The 18,275-nt window shown below is 46.2% G+C and overlaps 1 protein-coding gene across 2 annotated transcripts in view; it reads left to right on the top strand.

Annotated features, from left to right (window-relative positions):
• The window catches only part of LOC144260055 (GTPase IMAP family member 8-like), a 79,220-nt gene extending 63,327 nt beyond the window's left edge, over positions 1-15,893 (top strand). Inside the window, exons 3-5 of one of the 2 annotated variants that reach the window (XM_077808572.1) lie at positions 6,615-7,528; positions 8,232-8,271; positions 13,086-15,893. In XM_077808572.1, the coding sequence (XP_077664698.1) occupies positions 6,615-7,528; positions 8,232-8,271; positions 13,086-13,735 (1,604 nt within the window). In that variant the 3' untranslated portion in view covers positions 13,736-15,893. Of the gene's footprint in view, positions 1-6,614; positions 7,559-8,231; positions 8,272-13,085 lie in introns of both variants that reach the window. The other variant, XM_077808571.1, reaches the window with a different exon arrangement.
• The last annotated feature ends 2,382 nt before the right edge of the window (positions 15,894-18,275 follow it).

Below are 18,275 nucleotides of genomic sequence, written 5' to 3'. Positions count from 1 at the left end.
CCCACCATTAGAATAACTTCCACATGACTCCTCTGTTTCTCCACCTCTCAGCTGCATACCTCCCCCCAACCATGTCCTACTGCCCAGCCTTCCCGCTGACCTGTTACAGCTGCAACTTCTACTGTCTGTTGCCTCCTCTGTGTCCCACTTTGCAGCACACCCAACTTCCCCAAGGACAGACATAAATGATTTTACTTTTGAAAAGTGTAAGGAAATTTCCTCCTACCTCACAAAGAAAAACCTTTGACACCTTCCTAATATTATCAGCAGCTGCCTCCCATTCTGGATGCTTCCATTTCTGATAAAGAATGAGGAACTCTGAATTCGATGTGTAACCCCTATTACTTTGGAGGCTCCAGAGAGAAGGACTCCAAAGATCTGGGTCTCAGGCACCTGACAGGCAAACTAGAGAATGACCACAAATGTCAAGTTACTCATGTGCCTGAGACATGGTCCAAGAGGTGAATACAGCTGGACCGCTTGGTAATAGTGACCATAATATAATTAAATTTAACCGCCCTACAGTGGGGAAAACACCACAGCAGCCCAACATGGTAGCATTTAATTTCAGAAAGGGGGACTACACACTAAAAACATTTGCCCTCTCCACCCACAAGGCCTGTCTTGCTCTGGAAGCCAAGGGAGCGGAAAACATGGCCCAGAGACTAGACTGAATGCAAGTTCAGGGGTTTGATTGGTTGCAGCTCTGTTTACATGTGTGTGGGTCTCAAGCAGCCAGAGGGAGGCAAAAAAACAAGCAGAAAATTAGAAGACAACTAGTCAGGCATCATGTAACATGGTCTTGAGAGAGTAGTTGTTGGTTTTGTTGTTGTTCTTTTGTTTTTTGATAGCATGCTGGCTAGAAAGTGGCTTGGAATTGAGAGCAAAGAAACTGCCTCCTGTTTAATTCCTACTGTGTTCACGGAATCAGACTTTGTGTGCCTTCTTTGTAAATAAAGAGGATTGCTTCAACCAAAGACTTGAATCTATCATCAATTTCTCCTTCTACTGGAAACAACCCACAAGGTCTTGAATATTGGCTATACCTTGGGCTAAAAAGGAGTAACATTGATGTCATGAGTGGGAGCCAGTTTTCAAGGAGAGAAATTGTGAGCTGGTATTCCTGTTGAATCAAGATGGAACAAATAAGAGACGTGCTGACAAAAGTTACAGATGTCCAAAAGAACTTAAAACAAGAGCTTTGCAAAAGAAATTAAAATAAAACTTAAAGAAAGACCTAAAGCTGGAGAGCTGTAGGCCTAATAAAATAAATTAAAACAAGACCAAAAACAAATGTGCCAGACTTCACAGAAAAATAGAGCTACATCTTGAAGCTTCCCAGAAAGGATGGAGAGAATCTTGGTTGGGAAAGCAGTTACAAAGCGTTCCGGGAAGAACGTGAATCCCCTTTATACAACTACCTCTGGGTTGCCAAGGCAAATTGATGAGGTGACCTGCAACCTGACTGTCATGAATAAGAAAGTTTCCCACAAAAATTGGAAGACCAGGAAGGCCCTGTCCTGCTTGGTAAGGGAGATGAGCTGCCGCAAGGACTTATGGAGCTGAAAAATCATTTAAAGAAGAAAATCAAAGAGTCACAGAACACTAAGGAAATCAGCCACCTGGGAGTAGAATTGGCCAGAGAACTTTGGCTAAGACTAGATAGCTATAACATCATTTGTAACCCACAGTGGCCCAGAGGGGAGAGGTTAGATTTGTACTCTCAAGATGGGACAAAGTACTATCTTTGGTGTGGGGGGGGAAACCCCACAGAAGGCTTCTTGGGGAGGCCCTGTAGGAATTGTTCTAGGACTAGGGCATCTATTATCACCCCCACTGTTTGCATCTTGTGCCTTAGCCTGTGGGTGGCCCAGTCCCTCAGTCTCTGGGAGAATGCACCAGGCTGCATAGCCCCTGTCCATTGGGCTGATGGGAATTTTTGGCTGTATTTCTCTGCCAACAGGCCCATCCGGTCTAGGATGGCCACCCTCACTGTCTCATAATGCCAGGTCTGTTCCCCACTCAAGGCCACATAGGCTGCTTGAGCTTCTCCTGCTAGGTAGGGAGCCAGCCATGGGGCCCAGGTTGCCCTATCCCATCCAGTGCCCATGGCTACCCACTCAAACATACCAAGGTAGGCATCCAGATCAACTGCAGGTCCCATTTTACAGAGTCCCAAGCCCAGCAGCCAAATGCCATCCCCTACCACAGGACTCACCATTAATTGGGAGATGCTGCTTTACGCTGGCCTGCTCTCTTATAAAGTCCTGTAGGCTTTTTAGTTGTTCTGCCTGCCAGGTTAGCAAGGCCTGGCTCTGCCTGGGGGACTGCTGGAAGCCTTGCAGTGCCTTGTGCATCTGCTCCTGCTATTTGATGAGCCACTGCAGGGCCTCCTCCATCTCCAGGCTGCCAACCACATCCATTGGCTCAGGATCCTGGACAAGGCCCCACATGTAACAGGCCACAGGCAGGCCCCTTTGTCTTCTGCCACTTCTGCACCCACAAACCAGCCAGAGACCTCTGCTGTGGTGAAATCACCTGTGCTATTTATTTACAGTACAACTTCCCACCGACTTGTAGCTACCAACAGCATCAGGCTCATAGCCTCAGGGACTGCTAACTTCTGCAGCCATGAGGCACATGGCCTCTAACTCCTTGGCTACTCCCTTTCCTCCCCCTTGGCTTCCTTCCTGCCAGCCTTTATGTAGCCCCTGGCTAATGAGGCTGACAGCTGTTCTCTATTTGCCATTTAGGGCTGGGCTTACTCAGGCAGCTCCAATTCCCGTTTCCTGGTTGGAGCTGGCGTGACAGAAGGCTGGCTCAGAGTTTCCTAGCCAGCACCCTGTCATACAAATGTATACCTCTAGGAACAAAGAAGGTAAGCTGTAGTTACAGGGTGGGGGACTCTATCCTTGGAAACAGTGTTCTCTTGGAAAAAAAAAGATTTGTGGGTCCTGGTGGATAATCAGTTGAACATGATTGATTCTCAGTGTGACACTATAGCCAAATTTTCTAATTAGAACCTAGGATACATAAACAGGGGAATCTTGAGTAGGAGCAGAGAGGTTATTTTACCTGTGGATTTGGCTCTGGTGCAATCACTGCTAAAAATACTGTGTCCAGTTCTGATGCCCATATGTTGATAAATGGAAAAGGGTTCAGAGAAGAGCCATGAGAATAATTAAAGGATTACAGAACATGCCTTTATAGTGGTAAGCTCACGGAGCTCTGTCTATTTAGCTTAACAAAGAGAAGGTTAAGGGGTGACTTGATTAGAGTCGATAAATACCTACATGGGGAACCAATATTGAATTATGGGGTCTTCAGTCTAGCAGAGAAAGGTCTAACACAATCCAATGGCTGGAAGTTGAAGCTTGACATATTCAGACTGGAAATAAGGCATAAGTTTTTAATGGTGAGCGTAATTAACCATTGGAACAATTTACCAAGGGTTACGGTGGATTCTCCATCACTGGTAATTTTTAAATCAAGGCTGGATGTTTTTCTAAAAGATCTGTGATAGGAATCATTTTGGGAGGATTCCATGGCCTGTGTTATACAGTGGTGTGATGGGGTATATAGTTCCACTCTGGAACTGAAGGAGTTAAGGAGAAGTTCTGGGTGCACGTGACTCTGCCCCCGCCACCTGTACAGCCTGCTCCTGCTGGAGGAGGAGCTTAAAAGGGAGCCAGACAGCTCAGAAGTGGACAGACCTATCCTGAGAGCTCCTGAATGAGGGAATTGCAGAAGCCTTCGCTCTCAGGAAGAGGCTACCAGCTGAGCCCAGCTGGATTTCTCCTCTCTATGTTGAACTTTGAGTCTTTTGGGGGAGGTGAATGGTAGGAAGTGGCCCAAGGAGGCACCCTTGAGGTGCTCCAGGGTGCTTGATACTGTTGCCTCTCATAGGGCCCTGGGTTGGAGCCCGTTGGAGAGAGAGGGCCCAGGTCCTTGTCGCAGGGAAGGGAGGTTTATGCCCTCCCAGAAGTAAGGAGAGAGTAGAGACATTCAGAGTCCCGAGGCAAGGATGAGCCACCTAAAGGGGGTCAGGAGGTGGACTTACATCCTCACCACAAGTAGGGCCTTGGGACTCTGTATATTTCTTTGAAATCTGTAACTCCAGAAAGGGGCCTGAATTGGTGACCCAACGAGAGGGTATGTCAGCAAGAGTTGTTGTTGAGGATGAGGTTTGTGGGGAGTGGAGGCCCAGTGACCTAACCACTAGGGGACATCACCGGTAAACCCAGCCCTCTACCTGTCAGAAGGGGATCAGATTAGATGATCACAATGGCCCCTTCTGGCCTTGGAATCTATGAATCTCTAGCAGGAGACCTTTTCGTTTGGGCTAATGTGTCTTTCTGTCTCCCTTTTTCGTACCTTTTCCCCATCATCATTTCTTGTTACATCTGTTTAGAACATTGTATAGCGGGGTGGCCAACCTGGGGCTCCGGAGCCACGTGCTGCTCTTCAGAAGTCAAGATGCGGCTCCTTGTACAGGCACCGACTCTGGGGCTGGAGCGACAGGCACCAACTTTCCAGTGTGCCGGGGGGTGCTCACTGCTCGACCCCGTCTCTGCCACAGGCCCTGCCCCCACTCGACCCCTTCCCACCCGCTCCCTTGAGCCTGCCGTGCCCTCGCTGCTCCCCGCTTCCCTCCCAGAGCCTCCCGCACGCCATGAAACAGCTGATCGGGAGGGAGGGGGAGGCGCTGATCCAAGGGGCTGCTGGTGTGTGGGAGGCGCTGGGGGGGGAGCGGATGGGGGGGCTGCTGACGTGTTACTGTGGCTCTTTGGCAAAGTACATTGGTAAATTCTGGCTCCTCCTCAGGCTCAGGTTGGCCACCCCAATTTCTCATCATTAGGCTCACAAATGGGGTGGGTCTATCAGTCCGCAAGTCTTACAGCAGCCGCCCCTAACACAGGGAGGGCCCTTTGCAGCAGTATCTCGAGCACCAAGGGAGTGCATTGCTGTCCGTGTGCTGGGGCCTCTGCCTGACACAGACGCCGGCAATCAGTATTTACTGGTAGCGATGGATACTTCACGAAATGGCCTGAGCCTTATCCGATATGCAATCCAGACCTGCTGTGACAGTAGCAGGGGTTCTAGTGAATGAATTCTTCACCAGATCTGGGGTCCCAAGTGAGTTGCACAGGAAACTAGAGGCAGATTAAGGTTCCGTGGGGCCCTTGGCCAGAGTAAGCGGGGGGCCCCCTCCCCACAACTTCTGCCCACAGTCCCACCCTGATTCCGCCCCTTCCGCCTGTGGCCCTGCCCAGGGCCTCACACCGTTCTCTCCCTTCCCCGACGGCCCCACCCTTGTTCTACCCATGGCCCCGCCCCATTCTGCACCCCCACACTGCAGCCCCCCGTTTGCTCCCTGGGGCCGCAGCAGAGAGTGACAGCTTCCCCAGCCCTGAGGCAAAAACAGGGAGCTAGAGCTCCTCCGGTCTTATGGCTGCAGCCGGGGTCCCGGTGTTGGGGCATCCCCTGCTGCCTGGAGCTTCTGCCAGGGAGCATAGCGGAGTCGGGGAGCAGGGGCTTCCCCTGCCCCACCCTGGCTGCCCAGCGCTCCTGCCAGGGAGCAGAGCGGGGTTGGGGCACATGGGCTTCCCCCACTCCGTCTGGCACTGCTTCCAGGGAGTAGGGGCAGGGTGCGAAGACTTCCCCTGACCTGCCCCAGCACTTGTCTGCTGGGGGTGGGGTGCCCAGTTTTCCGGGGTCCCCTAATTGGATGGGGCCCAGGGGCCCACTGACTAATCTGCCGCTGCATGGATCAAAGGAGAAACTGTGACTCCAAAGTGTTTCAGCAGGTTTGTGAGAGTCTAAGGATTCCCAATTCACCCCACCCCAGCACACACACAGTCTTTTGGAGGTGGGTGGGGAAGGTTCAATAGGATGCTGTGGGCTCAGCTGGCTACTGTTGAACAACACACCAAATGGATGGAGACCAGCATGTCCCATTCCTTGTGATGGCTGATAGAACAGCAGGCTATGAGAGTTTGAAGTGTACCCCAGAACTCCTCATGTTTGAGCAGCAAACCTCTAGAATGGAGTCCTTGAAGAGGAACAGAGGGATTTGAACCATCTGGACTATGTAGAAACCCTACTCCTACAACCCAGAATAGAAAGAGTTCATAACTTTGCTAGAGAAAATGTGAGAGCAGCCTCTGACAAAAACTCTGTGATGTAAGGTCATGTGGGGAGATGTTTAAGTGGGGGGATCCAGTTCCACAATCTTAGCAGTTTCTCCTCCAACTAGAAAGGACCCGCATGGCCTCACATATTGGCTAATGGCTCAGGCTAAAAAGGGGTAACAATACCATGTTACTCATGTGTTCTGTGAAAGTGAAATTTTGAATATTGAATTGTTTCAATGAGCTACTTGTACAAAAAGAGGAAACTACAGATAAAATATTATTTGGAGGAAATATTCAGTGAATAATTCTGAATAAAAATGAAAGAAAATCAGTCTGTTTGCACACAATTCACTGACAGAAAACAGAGGCAAGAGAGTTGAGCTGAAGTATCCATTAACAGTTATCCTCACAGCTCCAGTCTGTCTGTCGCTACCTTATTACCTGTGCAATGATGTTCTGAATCTCATTTGTTTCCCACAGATTCTCATGCTGATGGTCAAGACCCTGGAGGACGTGAACTGAGAATTGTCCTCGTTGGTAAAAGTGGAGCTGGGAAAAGTGCGACAGGAAACACCATCCTTGGCAAGAGAAAGTTTGAGTCCAAGCTCAGCGTAAAGTCAGTAACTGAGACTTGTGCTAAAGGGAGGGTAACATGGGATGGGAGGGAGGTTGTGGTTATCGATACTCCTGATATTTTTGATACAAAGGCCCCTGTTGAAGCATCTGCCTGTGAGATCGCTCGCTGTACCATGCTCTCCTGCCCAGGCCCCCATGCTCTGGTGCTGGTTACACAGCTGGGCTGTTACACTGAAGACGATACGGCAGCAGTCAGGCGAATACGAGAGATTTTTGGGGCTGAAGCGATGAGGTACACGGTTGTCTTATTCAGCCGGAAAGAAGACTTAGAAGGTGACTCACTGAATGATTATATAAGAGACTTGGATAACCAAGATCTTCGGAAGTTGATTAAAGTTTGTGGGAACCGATGCTGCGCTTTCAACAATAAAGCAACTGGCACAGAAAGGGATGAGCAGATTAATGAACTGAGGAAAGTGATTGAGGAAATGGTGCAGGGGAATGGAGGCCGATCTTACAGCAATGAGATGTACAAATATGCCAAAGAGAAGATTGAACAACAGGAGAGGGCACTTGAGAAAAAATACAGAGAACAAGAGGAAGAAAAGGTAAAAGATATGATACATCACTTCAAGGAGAAATATAAAAATATAAAGGAAGGCTTAAAGTCAAGGCCAGAGGAAATAAAGGAAATACATCTAAGACTAGGCGAGACTGTATATCGAGCTTTAGAAACGCTGTCAGAAGCTCAAAGAGCCAGAGAGGCAGAACAGGAAGAAAACCTGCTGAAAGAAATACAGAAGTACTACAAGGAAAAGGTAAAACAAGGGAAAAAGGAAGCAATGATGGTAATGAGATTAGCTCTGTGTTTGCATATTTAAGTATACTTACTCCTGTGCAAATGGGACCTAAACAAAGTTCTGCGGTATTTAGGGGAATCTGGACTTGAGAGGGGCTGAGTACTGAGGGGTCTGGCACCTTGCCAAAGGCACTCAGCCCTTCAGCAGATTGTAATCCCTGGACTGTAATTATGACACTTTAGAACGTGATTTGAAATCTACTCATGAAAAAGGCTATATGAGAGTGAGGTATTTATTAAGGATTAATTAATTATTAATAGTTGGATTATGTTTTAATTATTAGTATAACTGTAAGTGCCTGGCCTACCTTCTCTAAGCCATTTACTCTGTTCTTTTCCTGGATCATCTCCCTTGTTGTTCATTATTTTTTGCAGTTTCTGCTGATCCTGATCCAGTCTCAAGTTTTGGGATCTGACAGATATGTCAGAAGACCTTTTCATGGGTAGCCATTTCTAAGGAACAGTAAGACCATGATTCAAGAGAAGATGCATGTAATTATTGCAGAAAATTACAATTTGAGTGAGAGGCTGATCACTGCTGAACAAATACATTAAAAAGAATCTTAGAGATGGCAAGGAGAATTTTTGCAGCCTTATTCATGATTTTTCTTTGCTCTGATAACATGTTTGCAAATAACTGCTTATTTTTACAAATCTTTCAGCCAGAAAGGAAAGGGAGAGAAAATGAAGAAACTGCTGAAGGTAAGTGATACTCAGAAATCTGTTCCGCACTCACTACTGACTTAGGCACCGATGCTTCAATGACTTACATACAGGTGTAGTTTTAGGCATGGGAATAGGACCTCACAGACCCAGATTTTAAGCCCAGAAGGACCCATTAGATCATCTAGTCTGTGCTCCTGTATAGCAGAGACAAAAGAATTCCATCCAGTTACTTCAGTAATGAGATCAATAACTTGTGTTTGCCTAAAGCATCTCTTCCAGAAAGACATTGAATCTTGATCTGAATATTTTAAGAGCTGGGATGGTGAATCCACCACTTCCCTTGGTAGCTTGTTCCAATGGTTAATTATCCTGACTGATAAATGTGTGCCTTATTTCTAATTTCAGTATCTCTGGCTTTAGCTTCCAGCCATTCGCACTTTATATGCTTCTCTTTGGTACATTACAGAGCCCTTTAGTACCTGGTGTTTTCTCTGCCTGAAGGCACTTGTACTCAAGTCACCTCTCAATCTTCTATTGGTAAGCTCAACACAGTGAGTTTCATAAGTCTTCCACTGGAAGTGGAAGGTATCTGCTACAGACCACCAGACCAGCAGGAGAAGGTAGACAAGGCTTTCTTTGGGCAACTAACAGAAGTTTCCAGATCACAGGCCCTGGTTCTAATGGGGGACTTGAATCACTCTGACATCTGCTGGGAAAACAATACAGCAGTGCATAGAAAATCCACAAAGTTTTAGGAGAGTGTTAGGGCCAACTTCCTGGTGCAAGTGCTGGAGGAACCAGCTAGGGGCCGTGCTCCTCTTGACCTACTGTTCACAAATAGGGAAGAATTCGTAGGGGAAGTAGAAGTGGGTGGCAGCCTGGGCAGCAGTGACCATAAGATGGTCAAGTTCAGAATCCTGACAAAAGGAAGAAAGGAGAGCAGCAGAATACGGACCCTGGATTTCAACAAAGCATACTTTGACTCCCTCAGGGAACTGATGGGCAGGATCCCTTCGGAGACTAATATGAGGGGGAAAGGAGTCCAGGAGAGCTGCCTGTATTTTAAAGAATCGTTATTGAGGGTGCAGGAACAAACCATCCTGATGTGCAGAAAGAATAGCAAATATGGCAGGCAACCAGCTTGGCTTAACAGAGAAATCTTCTGTGAGCTTAAACTCAAAAAGGAAGCTACAAGAAGTGGAAACTTGGACAGATGACTAGAGAGGAGTATAAAAATATTGCTCAAGCATGCAGGGGTGTAATCAGGAAGGCCAAAACACAACTGGAGTTGCAGCTAGCAACGGATGTGAAGGGTAACAAGAAGGGTTTCTACAGATATGTTAGCAACAAGAAGGTCAGGGAAAGTGTGGGACCCTTACTGAATGGGGGAGGCAATCTAGTGACAGATGTGGAAAAAGCTGAAGTACTCAATGCTTTTTTTCCCTCGGTCTTCACAGACAAGGTCAGCCCCCAGACTGCTGCACTGGACAGCACAGTATGGGAAGGAGGTGAGCAGCTCTCAGTGGTGAAAGAACAGGTTAAGGGCTATTTCGAAAAACTGGACATGCACAAGTCCATGGGTCCGGATCTAATGCATTTGAAGGTGCTCAGGGAATTAGCTGATGGGATTGCAGAGCCATTGGCCATTATCTTTGAAAAATTGTGGCAATTGGGGGAGGTCCTCGATGACTGGAAAAAGGCAAATATAATGCCCATCTTTTAAAAAGGGATGAAGGAGAACCCAGGGAACTACAGACCGGTCAGTCTCACCTCAGTCCCCAGAAAAATCATGGAGCAGGTCCTCAAGGAATCCATTTTGAAGCACTTGGAGGAGAGGAAGGTGATCAGGAACAGTCAACATGGATTCGTCAAGGCCAACTCATGCCTGGCCATCCTGACTGCCTTCTATGGTGAGATAATTGGCTCTGTGGATATGGGGAAAGCGGTGGATGTGATATACCTTGACTTTAGGAAAGCTTTTGATACGGTCTCCCACAATATTCTTGCCAGCAAGTTAAAAAAGTATGGATTCGATAAATCGACCACAAGGTGGATAGAAAGCTGGCTAGATTGTGGTGCTCAGCAGGTAGTGATAAACAGCTCGATGTCAAGTTGGCAGCTGGTATCAAGTGGAGTGCCCCAAGGGCTGGTTTTCTTCAACATCTTAATTGATGATCTGGATGAGGGGATGGATGGAACATTCAGCAAGTTCACAGATGACACTAAGCTGGAGGGAGAGGTAGATATGCTGAAGAGTAGGGATAGAGTTCAGAATGACCTAGACAAATTGGAGGATTGGGACAAAAGAAATCTGATGAGGTTCAACAAAGACAAGTGCAGAGTCCTGCACTTCGGAAGGAAGAATCCCATGCACCGCTACAAACTGGGGACCGACTGGCTGTGCAGCAGTTCTGCAGAAAAGGACCTGGGGATTACAGTGGATGAGAAGCTGGATAGGAGTCAGCCGTGTGCCCTTGTTGCCAAGAAGGCCAATGGTGTATTGGGCTGTATTAGTAGGAGCATTGCCAGCAGATCGAGGGACGTGATTATTCTCCTCTATTCGGCACTGGTGAGGCCACATCTGGAGTATTTGGTCCAGTTTTGGGGACCCCCCAACTACAGAAAGGATGGGGACAACTAGAGAGAGATTAAAGTGTAGGAGGGCAATGAAAATGATTAGGGGGCTGGGGCACATGGCTTACGAGGAGAGGCTGAGGGAACTGGGATTGTTTAGTCTGTAGAAGAGAAGAGTGAGGGGGGATTTGATAGCAGCCTTCAACTACCTGAAAGGGGGTTCCAAAGAGGGTGGAGCTCGGCTGTTCTCAGTGGTGGCAGACAGAACGAGGAGTAATGGTCTCAAGTTTCAGTTGGGGAGGTCTAGGTTGGATATTAGGAAACACTATTTCACCAGGAGGGTGGTGAAGCACTGCAATGGGTTACCTGGGGAGGCGGTGGAATCTCCATCCTTAGAGGTTTTTAAGTCATTAACATCTGCCATTTTCTCCACCCCTTGAATCATTTTGGTAGTGCTTTGTACCCTCTACATTTTTCAGCTTTTTTTTTAAAAAAGGTGATACCAGAACTGGACGCACTATTCCAGGATCAGTCTGAGAAATGCCATAAACATGGATAAAATCACCTCCTTATGCCTGTTTATACATCCAAGGATCACATTAGCCCTTTTTGCCACAGCGTCGGACTGGGAGTTCGTGTTCAGTTGGTTGCCCACTGTGACCCCATAATCTTTTTCAGAGTCACTGCTTCCCTAGATTGTTCCTAGAGTGCTTATTGCTAGATTGTTTGTTGCACTTGACTGTATTATAATGCATTTTGTCTGAATAGGCCCAGCTTTCCTAGTGCAATAGATCGCTCTGCAGTACTCATCATTCTTTATGACTCCATCAATCTTTGTGTCAACCAAAATTTTTATCTCAGTGCTTTTATATTTACTTCCAGATATTGAATACAAGTATCAAATAATGTTGGGCCTACCCCCAGTCCTCACAAAACCCCTCAGAAACACTCCCATCTGATGATGATTCACCATTGAAAACTCCTTTTTGAGATCCGTCAATTAACGAGATTTTAATCCATTTAACATGTGCTGTGATGTTGTATAATTCTAGTATTTTCATGAGAATGTCATGCAATACCAAGTCCAACGCCTTAGAGAAGCCTAAGGATAAACATCATACAGTTTCTTTTATCAACTCAACTTGTAATCTCATCAAAAATGCATCCAGTTCTAGCGTTCACATTAGAAAAGGGATGTTATACAGTGGGTGAGGGTGCAGCAAAGAGCTACAAAAGGGATTTGAGGGCTGGAGAAAATGCCCTACAGTGAGAGATTTAAAGACTCAATCTGTTTAGTTTATCAAAATCAGTATCAAGGGTATAAATACATTCATTTGGAGAAATTACTGTGTGCCAAAGAACACTTTAATCTTGCAGAACACGAACCAACTGCTGAAAGTTAAAGCCAGATAAATTCAGTTGAGAAATTAGGCACACTTTCGACAGTGAGTGTAATTAACCATTGGAACAAGCTCCCAATGGAAGTGGGGAGTTCCTTGTTTCTTGATATTTTCAGATCGAGACTGGTTGCCTTTCTGGAACGTGCTTTAGGTAAACACAAGTTACTGGGCTCAATACAAAGGTAACTGGCTGAAATTCTCTGCCTTGCATTATGCAGGAGTTCACACTAGATTACCATAGATTACCTCTTCTGGCCATGTACACCTGGGACCCCACACAACTATTAATGGAAATAATGATACACTAAATCCCCTTTGATTCCTTGTAGAAAAGGAGTACTTGTGGCACCTTAGAAACTAACAAATTTATTAAGGTGCCACAAGTACTCCTTTTCTTTTTGTGAATACAGACTAACACGGCTGCTACTCTGAAACCTTTGATTCCTTTTGTAAGTCCTCAGAAATCTCAGTCCATGCAGGTCAATGCTAACACACCACATCCTCCGTTGTTTCTGCTCTCGTATTCCGAAGAGGCTGTCATATTTTTTGTGTTACAGTTCTGTGATGATGTCAAATGCCAACTGGCTGCTCAGCTCTGACACCATAGTGGTGAGAGCAGCACCTTTCACATGTGACTTAAAATCCATTTGTATCAAAGCACTGGGATGCTCCAGTGACCTGGACCTGAATTCTGATCTGAATTCAAACACAGGGAGGTTTCAAATCCAGACCCAAATCTTGAAACTCAGGCAGCCTGTAGTTTTAATGTAAGTTTATATAAATATTTGTTTTAATTAAGAGAAATCTTAAACCCACCATCTTTACTTTATTATACATGCAATAACATAGTAAATCTGTCAAAATTCTTCCCAACAGGTGCACAAGAAAGCAGCCACATCAAATTAAAATTCATCCTTGTTGGTAAGGAAGGAGCTGGGAAAAGTGCAACGGGAAACACCATCCTTGGCAGCAAAGTGTTTGAGTCCAAACTGGGGGCAAAGCCAGTAACCGAGGCTTGCAGTACAGGGAGCATGAGCTGGAACGGGAAGGAAGTTGTGGTTATCGATATGCCTGATGTATTTTCTCCAGAGGCCAGTGACACAGAAACCTATCGAGAGATCAGTCGTTGTAACATGTTCTCTGCCCCAGGCCCCCATGCTCTGGTGCTGGTGACTCAGCTGGGCCATTACACTGAAGAAGACAAGGAAGCAGTGAAGCGAGTATGGGAGATTTTTGGAGTCGAAGCTAAGAGGAACACGATTGTCCTGTTCACCCGGAAAGAAGATTTAGGGGGTGACTCACTGAGGGACTATGTGACAAACTCAGATAACAAAAATCTTAAGGAGCTGATTCAAGAGTGTAAGAACCGATACTGCGCTTTCAACAACAAGGCAACTGGAGCAGAGAGGGACGAGCAGGTTAATGAGCTGATGGAAATAACTGAGAAAATGGTGGAGGAGAATGGAGGCATATGCTACACTAGTGAGCTGTATTCTGAGGTGGAGCGTATGGGGTGGAGGAACTGAAGAAAAGTACAGGAAGTTTGAAGAAAAACTGAGAGAGCAGATGGCAAAACGAAAGACACCCAAGAGAGAGGCTATGACTACTAGACTACACAACATGTTGAGGAGACCCTGGCTGTAAGAGTAATGACCGAGGCCCAGCAGCTCCCACCTTCCACTGATCTATGGAGGAAGGGGCCTGTACCATTGGGGCAGCCTCCAGGACAAGGTGTAAAAGTCTTATCCCCCTGGAAGCAACTGTAGCCATCATCAGCCAATAGCAGGGAGCCAGGGAACAGAACCTTCCCAACCTGCCATGTGATAACGAACCTTTTGGATTTCCCATTTTGGACTCTGAAACCTACTTCAATCACTATGCATGAACAACCCACCCCACTGCCAATAATGCCACCTGCCCTGCAATATCGCTGTACCCGACCATTGCCTCTATCCTCCTTCCCTACCACTTTCCCTTGTTTTCATCCCTAATTTGTTCCCATATGCCCATCCTCCCCCTTTTGCCTCTACTACACCCTCACATGCCCTCTGCCCCCGAAAAAAAGTTATTTGTTGTATGTAGCTACAGTTTGGAAACACCAAAATACAATCAAATTAATGCTAATACACTGTTTTATGTATATTTATTTGTATTTTATTAGCATCTAAGGGATCCAGTCAAGCATTGGGGCTTTATTGTGCTGGATGCTCTGCAAACATGCAGTAAGAAGGCAGTCCCTGCCCCTAGAGCCATACATGTCTCCTTTTAGTTTGTAAGATATACAAGCTCATGGGGGTTAGCCACAGTGAGCTGGGAGAAGATTGTGGTCTGTCTGTTCAGTGAAGGGTAAGTGACGGTACAGTGTGAGATGACATTGTGTGCACAAGGGTGAAAGGGTTTTAAAATTCAGCAGCTGTGATGTTCTTTCTGTGGAGTACGCTAAGTGTGTGAGGGCCGGGCAGGTGTATGTTGCTCCCGTTCAGTACAGGGCAAAAGCAGCGTGCAAATATGTGTTACGTGTGTATTGGGGCCTCACTCATAGAGGGGAGAGTTAAGGTTGCACGAGCAGGTATCCTGCATGGGCATGTAACTCTGTGTTTCCTGGATTTCATAAGCTTGAGTTATGCTAAACTCGGTGTTCTAGAAGGTCACATCAAACCATTGGTCAATTTTCACTGTACGAATGAAGGTTTTTGTCAGTGAATGTCCTGGGGTGTTTTTGTTAACAGAGAAATATTGTTGGTAGGGGGCAGTGGTTATTGAGGCAGCTGTAATTATCATGTGGGTGTGCAGCTGAGATGCTGTGGTGGCCAGGTAATAATGATAATAGCTACCTCTTTTCATCAGATCACAAAGAGGGAAGCATCATTAATCCCCTTTTACAGAGGGGAAACCTGAACATGTTAGGGGGTTTATTCCTTCACCCACTTACTTCCCTGGTCCTTCTCGCATGAACAGAGAGCAACAATACCCGAAGTCCAAAGGTGCAAACAATTCGATGTTTATTGGGATGAACTTCCAGCAAGCATGATTCCAGTTTCCTTACTTAGTGTCCCCCTTCCCAGCTCTGACATCACAGAGCCTTACACCTGTGTCCCTGTTCCCATCCCTTAGCAAAACATGATTCCAATTTCCCCACCCCCATTCCCGGTTCCCATTTCCTCCCCCCTTACTTCCTGATTGACTGCAGACTATATAGTAAAACTTGAGTTCTGCTTAGCTATACCTTAACCAATCATTTTCCTGAAATTTAACGAACCAATCCTAACATATTATAACATGATTATGTAACCAATTATATCTCACCACCTTAATCAGTTTACACCCAGTGTCATAAATATAAAGGGAAGGGTAAACCCCTTTAAAATCCCTCCTGTCCAGAGGAAAAATCCTCTCACCTGTAAAGGGTTAAGAAGCTAAAGGTAACCTCGCTGGCACCTGACCAAAATGACCAATGAGGAGACAAGATACATTCAAAAGCTGGGAGGAGGGAGAGAAACAAAGGGTCTGTGTGTCTGTCTATATGCTGCTTTTGGCGGGGATAGAACAGGAATGGAGTCTTAGAACTTTTAGTAAGTAATCTAGCTAGGTATGTGTTAGATTATGATTTCTTTAAATGGCTGAGAAAAGAATTGTGCTGAATAGAATGACTATTTCTGTCTGTGTGTCTTTTTTGTAACTTAAGGTTTTGCCTAGAGGGATTCTCTATGTTTTGAATCTAATTACCCTGTAAGGTATCTACCATCCTGATTTTACAGGGATGATTCCTTTACTTCTATTTACTTCTATTTCTATTAAAAGTCTTCTTGTAAGAAAACTGAATGCTTTTTCATTGTTCTCAGATCCAAGGGTTTTGGTCTGTGGTCACCTATGCAAATTGGTGAGGATTTTTACCAAACCTTTCCCAGGAAGTGGGGTGCAAGGGTTGGGAGGATTTGGGGGGGAAAGACGTGTCCAAACAGCTCTTCCCCAGTAACCAGTATTAGTTTGGTGGTGGTAGCGGCCAATCCAAGGACAAGGGGTGGAATATTTTGTACCGTGGGGAAGTTTTAACCTAAGCTGGTAAAAGTAAGCCTAGGAGGTTTTCATGCAGGTCCCCACATCTGTACCCTAGAGCTCAGAGTGAGGGGGGAATCTTGACATGGTGGCAGAGTGGTGGGATTAAGCTGAAATAATTTTGAGATCAATTTGAGATTTTTTGAACTAGAAATACAGATTTTAAAAAAGGAATTTTTTTTCCTTTGGAGCTGCTGGAAAGCAGCTAGATTTTTCCCTGCTTTGGGGCCAGAGCAGAGACAAAAGGGGATTATCTTTGTGAATTGCAGGTTTTCTTTCCCTGGAGGCAGGGTACTTAACTCCTGCAGGGAAATTCACAGTCTTCCAACCCAGAGTTTTGTTTTTTTTTCCTAAAAGTAAACGTGTGTGTGTGGGGGGGGGTGTTCTACCCATTTGCCTGGAGACAAAGGTGGCAGGGTGTTTTTTTTTTTTTTTTTTTTTTTTAGGATTTTGACTTTTTTTACAAGGAGCACCAGTTTGAAAGGGAATTTTTTTTCCTTTAGGCTGCTGGTAAGCAGGTTTCCAAGTAGTTGGAGGTTTTTTGATTTAATTTGGGGCCAGAGCAGAGACAAGGGAATTGTCTTTTTCTGTAGGCTGACAATCATTATCAGAGAATAGGTATCCTATTCCAGCACAGCAAAATTTTACAGCCAAGATTTGTTTGTTTATTTCTAAACCTCGGGTGTAAAGTTAGTTAAAAACAGAGAGGTTAAGATGACAGACTCCACGGCTCAACAAAAGCTGGAATTAGCCAGATTTCAGGCTCAGGAAAAACAAAAGGAACATGAAAGACAGATAGAACTCATGCGGCTGGAGAAGGAGGAGAAGGAAAAAGAGAGGAAGCATGTGGAGGAGGAGAGGGAAAAAGAGAGGAAGCATGCACTGGAGATGGAGAAGGTAAAGGCTCAGCAGAATATACCAACAAAGCCTAGCAATCCTTCTCCAGGTACCACTTCCCATCCCAGAAAGTTCCCCACCTACAAGGCAGGCGATGATACGGAGGCCTTCATAGAAAACTTTGAAAGGGCCTGCCTTGGGTACAGCATCTCTACCGACCAATACATGGTAGAGCTGAGGCCGCAGCTCAGTGGACCCTTAGCTGAGGTGGCGGCTGAAATGCCTAAAGAACACATGAACAAGTATGAACCGTTTAAATCCAAGGCAAGAGTCAGAATGGGGATAACACCCGAGCATTCTCGTCGGAGGTTCAGAGCCCTAAGGTGGAAACCAGACGTGTCATTTACCCAACATGCCTACCACATTATGAAACATTGGGATGCCTGGATATCAGGAGCAAGTGTTGAATCTCCAGTAAATTTGCCCTTCCTAATGCAAATGGAACAATTCTTAGAGGGTGTTCCTGAGGAAATAGAAAGATACATCCTAGATGGGAAGCCCAAAACAGTAATCGAGGCAAGAGAGATTGGAGCCAGATGGGTGGAGGTGGCAGAGAAGAAGAAAACTGGTTGCAGTTGGAGCGGAGACCAGAAGGGACAACCCCAGACCACACCCTATTACCAGGGGCCGCCCAAAGCCCCACCTACCTCCCAAAGAACCATCCAGACCCCTTATCATCCCACCACTCCATTCTCCAGCAACCCACCTTGCCCCAGTGACCCGTCCAGGTTGGTTGTAGAAAGAGGACTTTCATACAAGGAAACTCTTTCTGGTGGACACCAGGAAGACTGGCATCCTCAGAGAAAGTTGGTAGTTCCAACTAAATACCGGGCCAGGCTCTTGAGCTTAGCCCACAATCACCCTAGTGGCCATGCTGGGGTGAACAGGACCAAAGACCATTTGGGGGGGGTCATTCCACTGGGATGGGCAAGGATGTTTCTACCTATGTCCGGTCTTGTGAAGTATGCCAAAGAGTGGGAAAACCCCAAGACCAGGTCAAAGCCCCTCTCCAGCCACTCCCATCATTGAAGTTCCATTTCAGTGAGTAGCTGTGGATATTCTGGGTCCTTTTCCAAAAAAGACACCCAGAGGAGAGCAGTACATACTGACTTT

Source organism: Eretmochelys imbricata, chromosome 2 (assembly GCF_965152235.1).
Source record: "Eretmochelys imbricata isolate rEreImb1 chromosome 2, rEreImb1.hap1, whole genome shotgun sequence".
Lineage (NCBI taxonomy): Eukaryota > Metazoa > Chordata > Testudines > Cheloniidae > Eretmochelys > Eretmochelys imbricata.
This window is presented reverse-complemented; position numbering and strand designations above follow the sequence as displayed.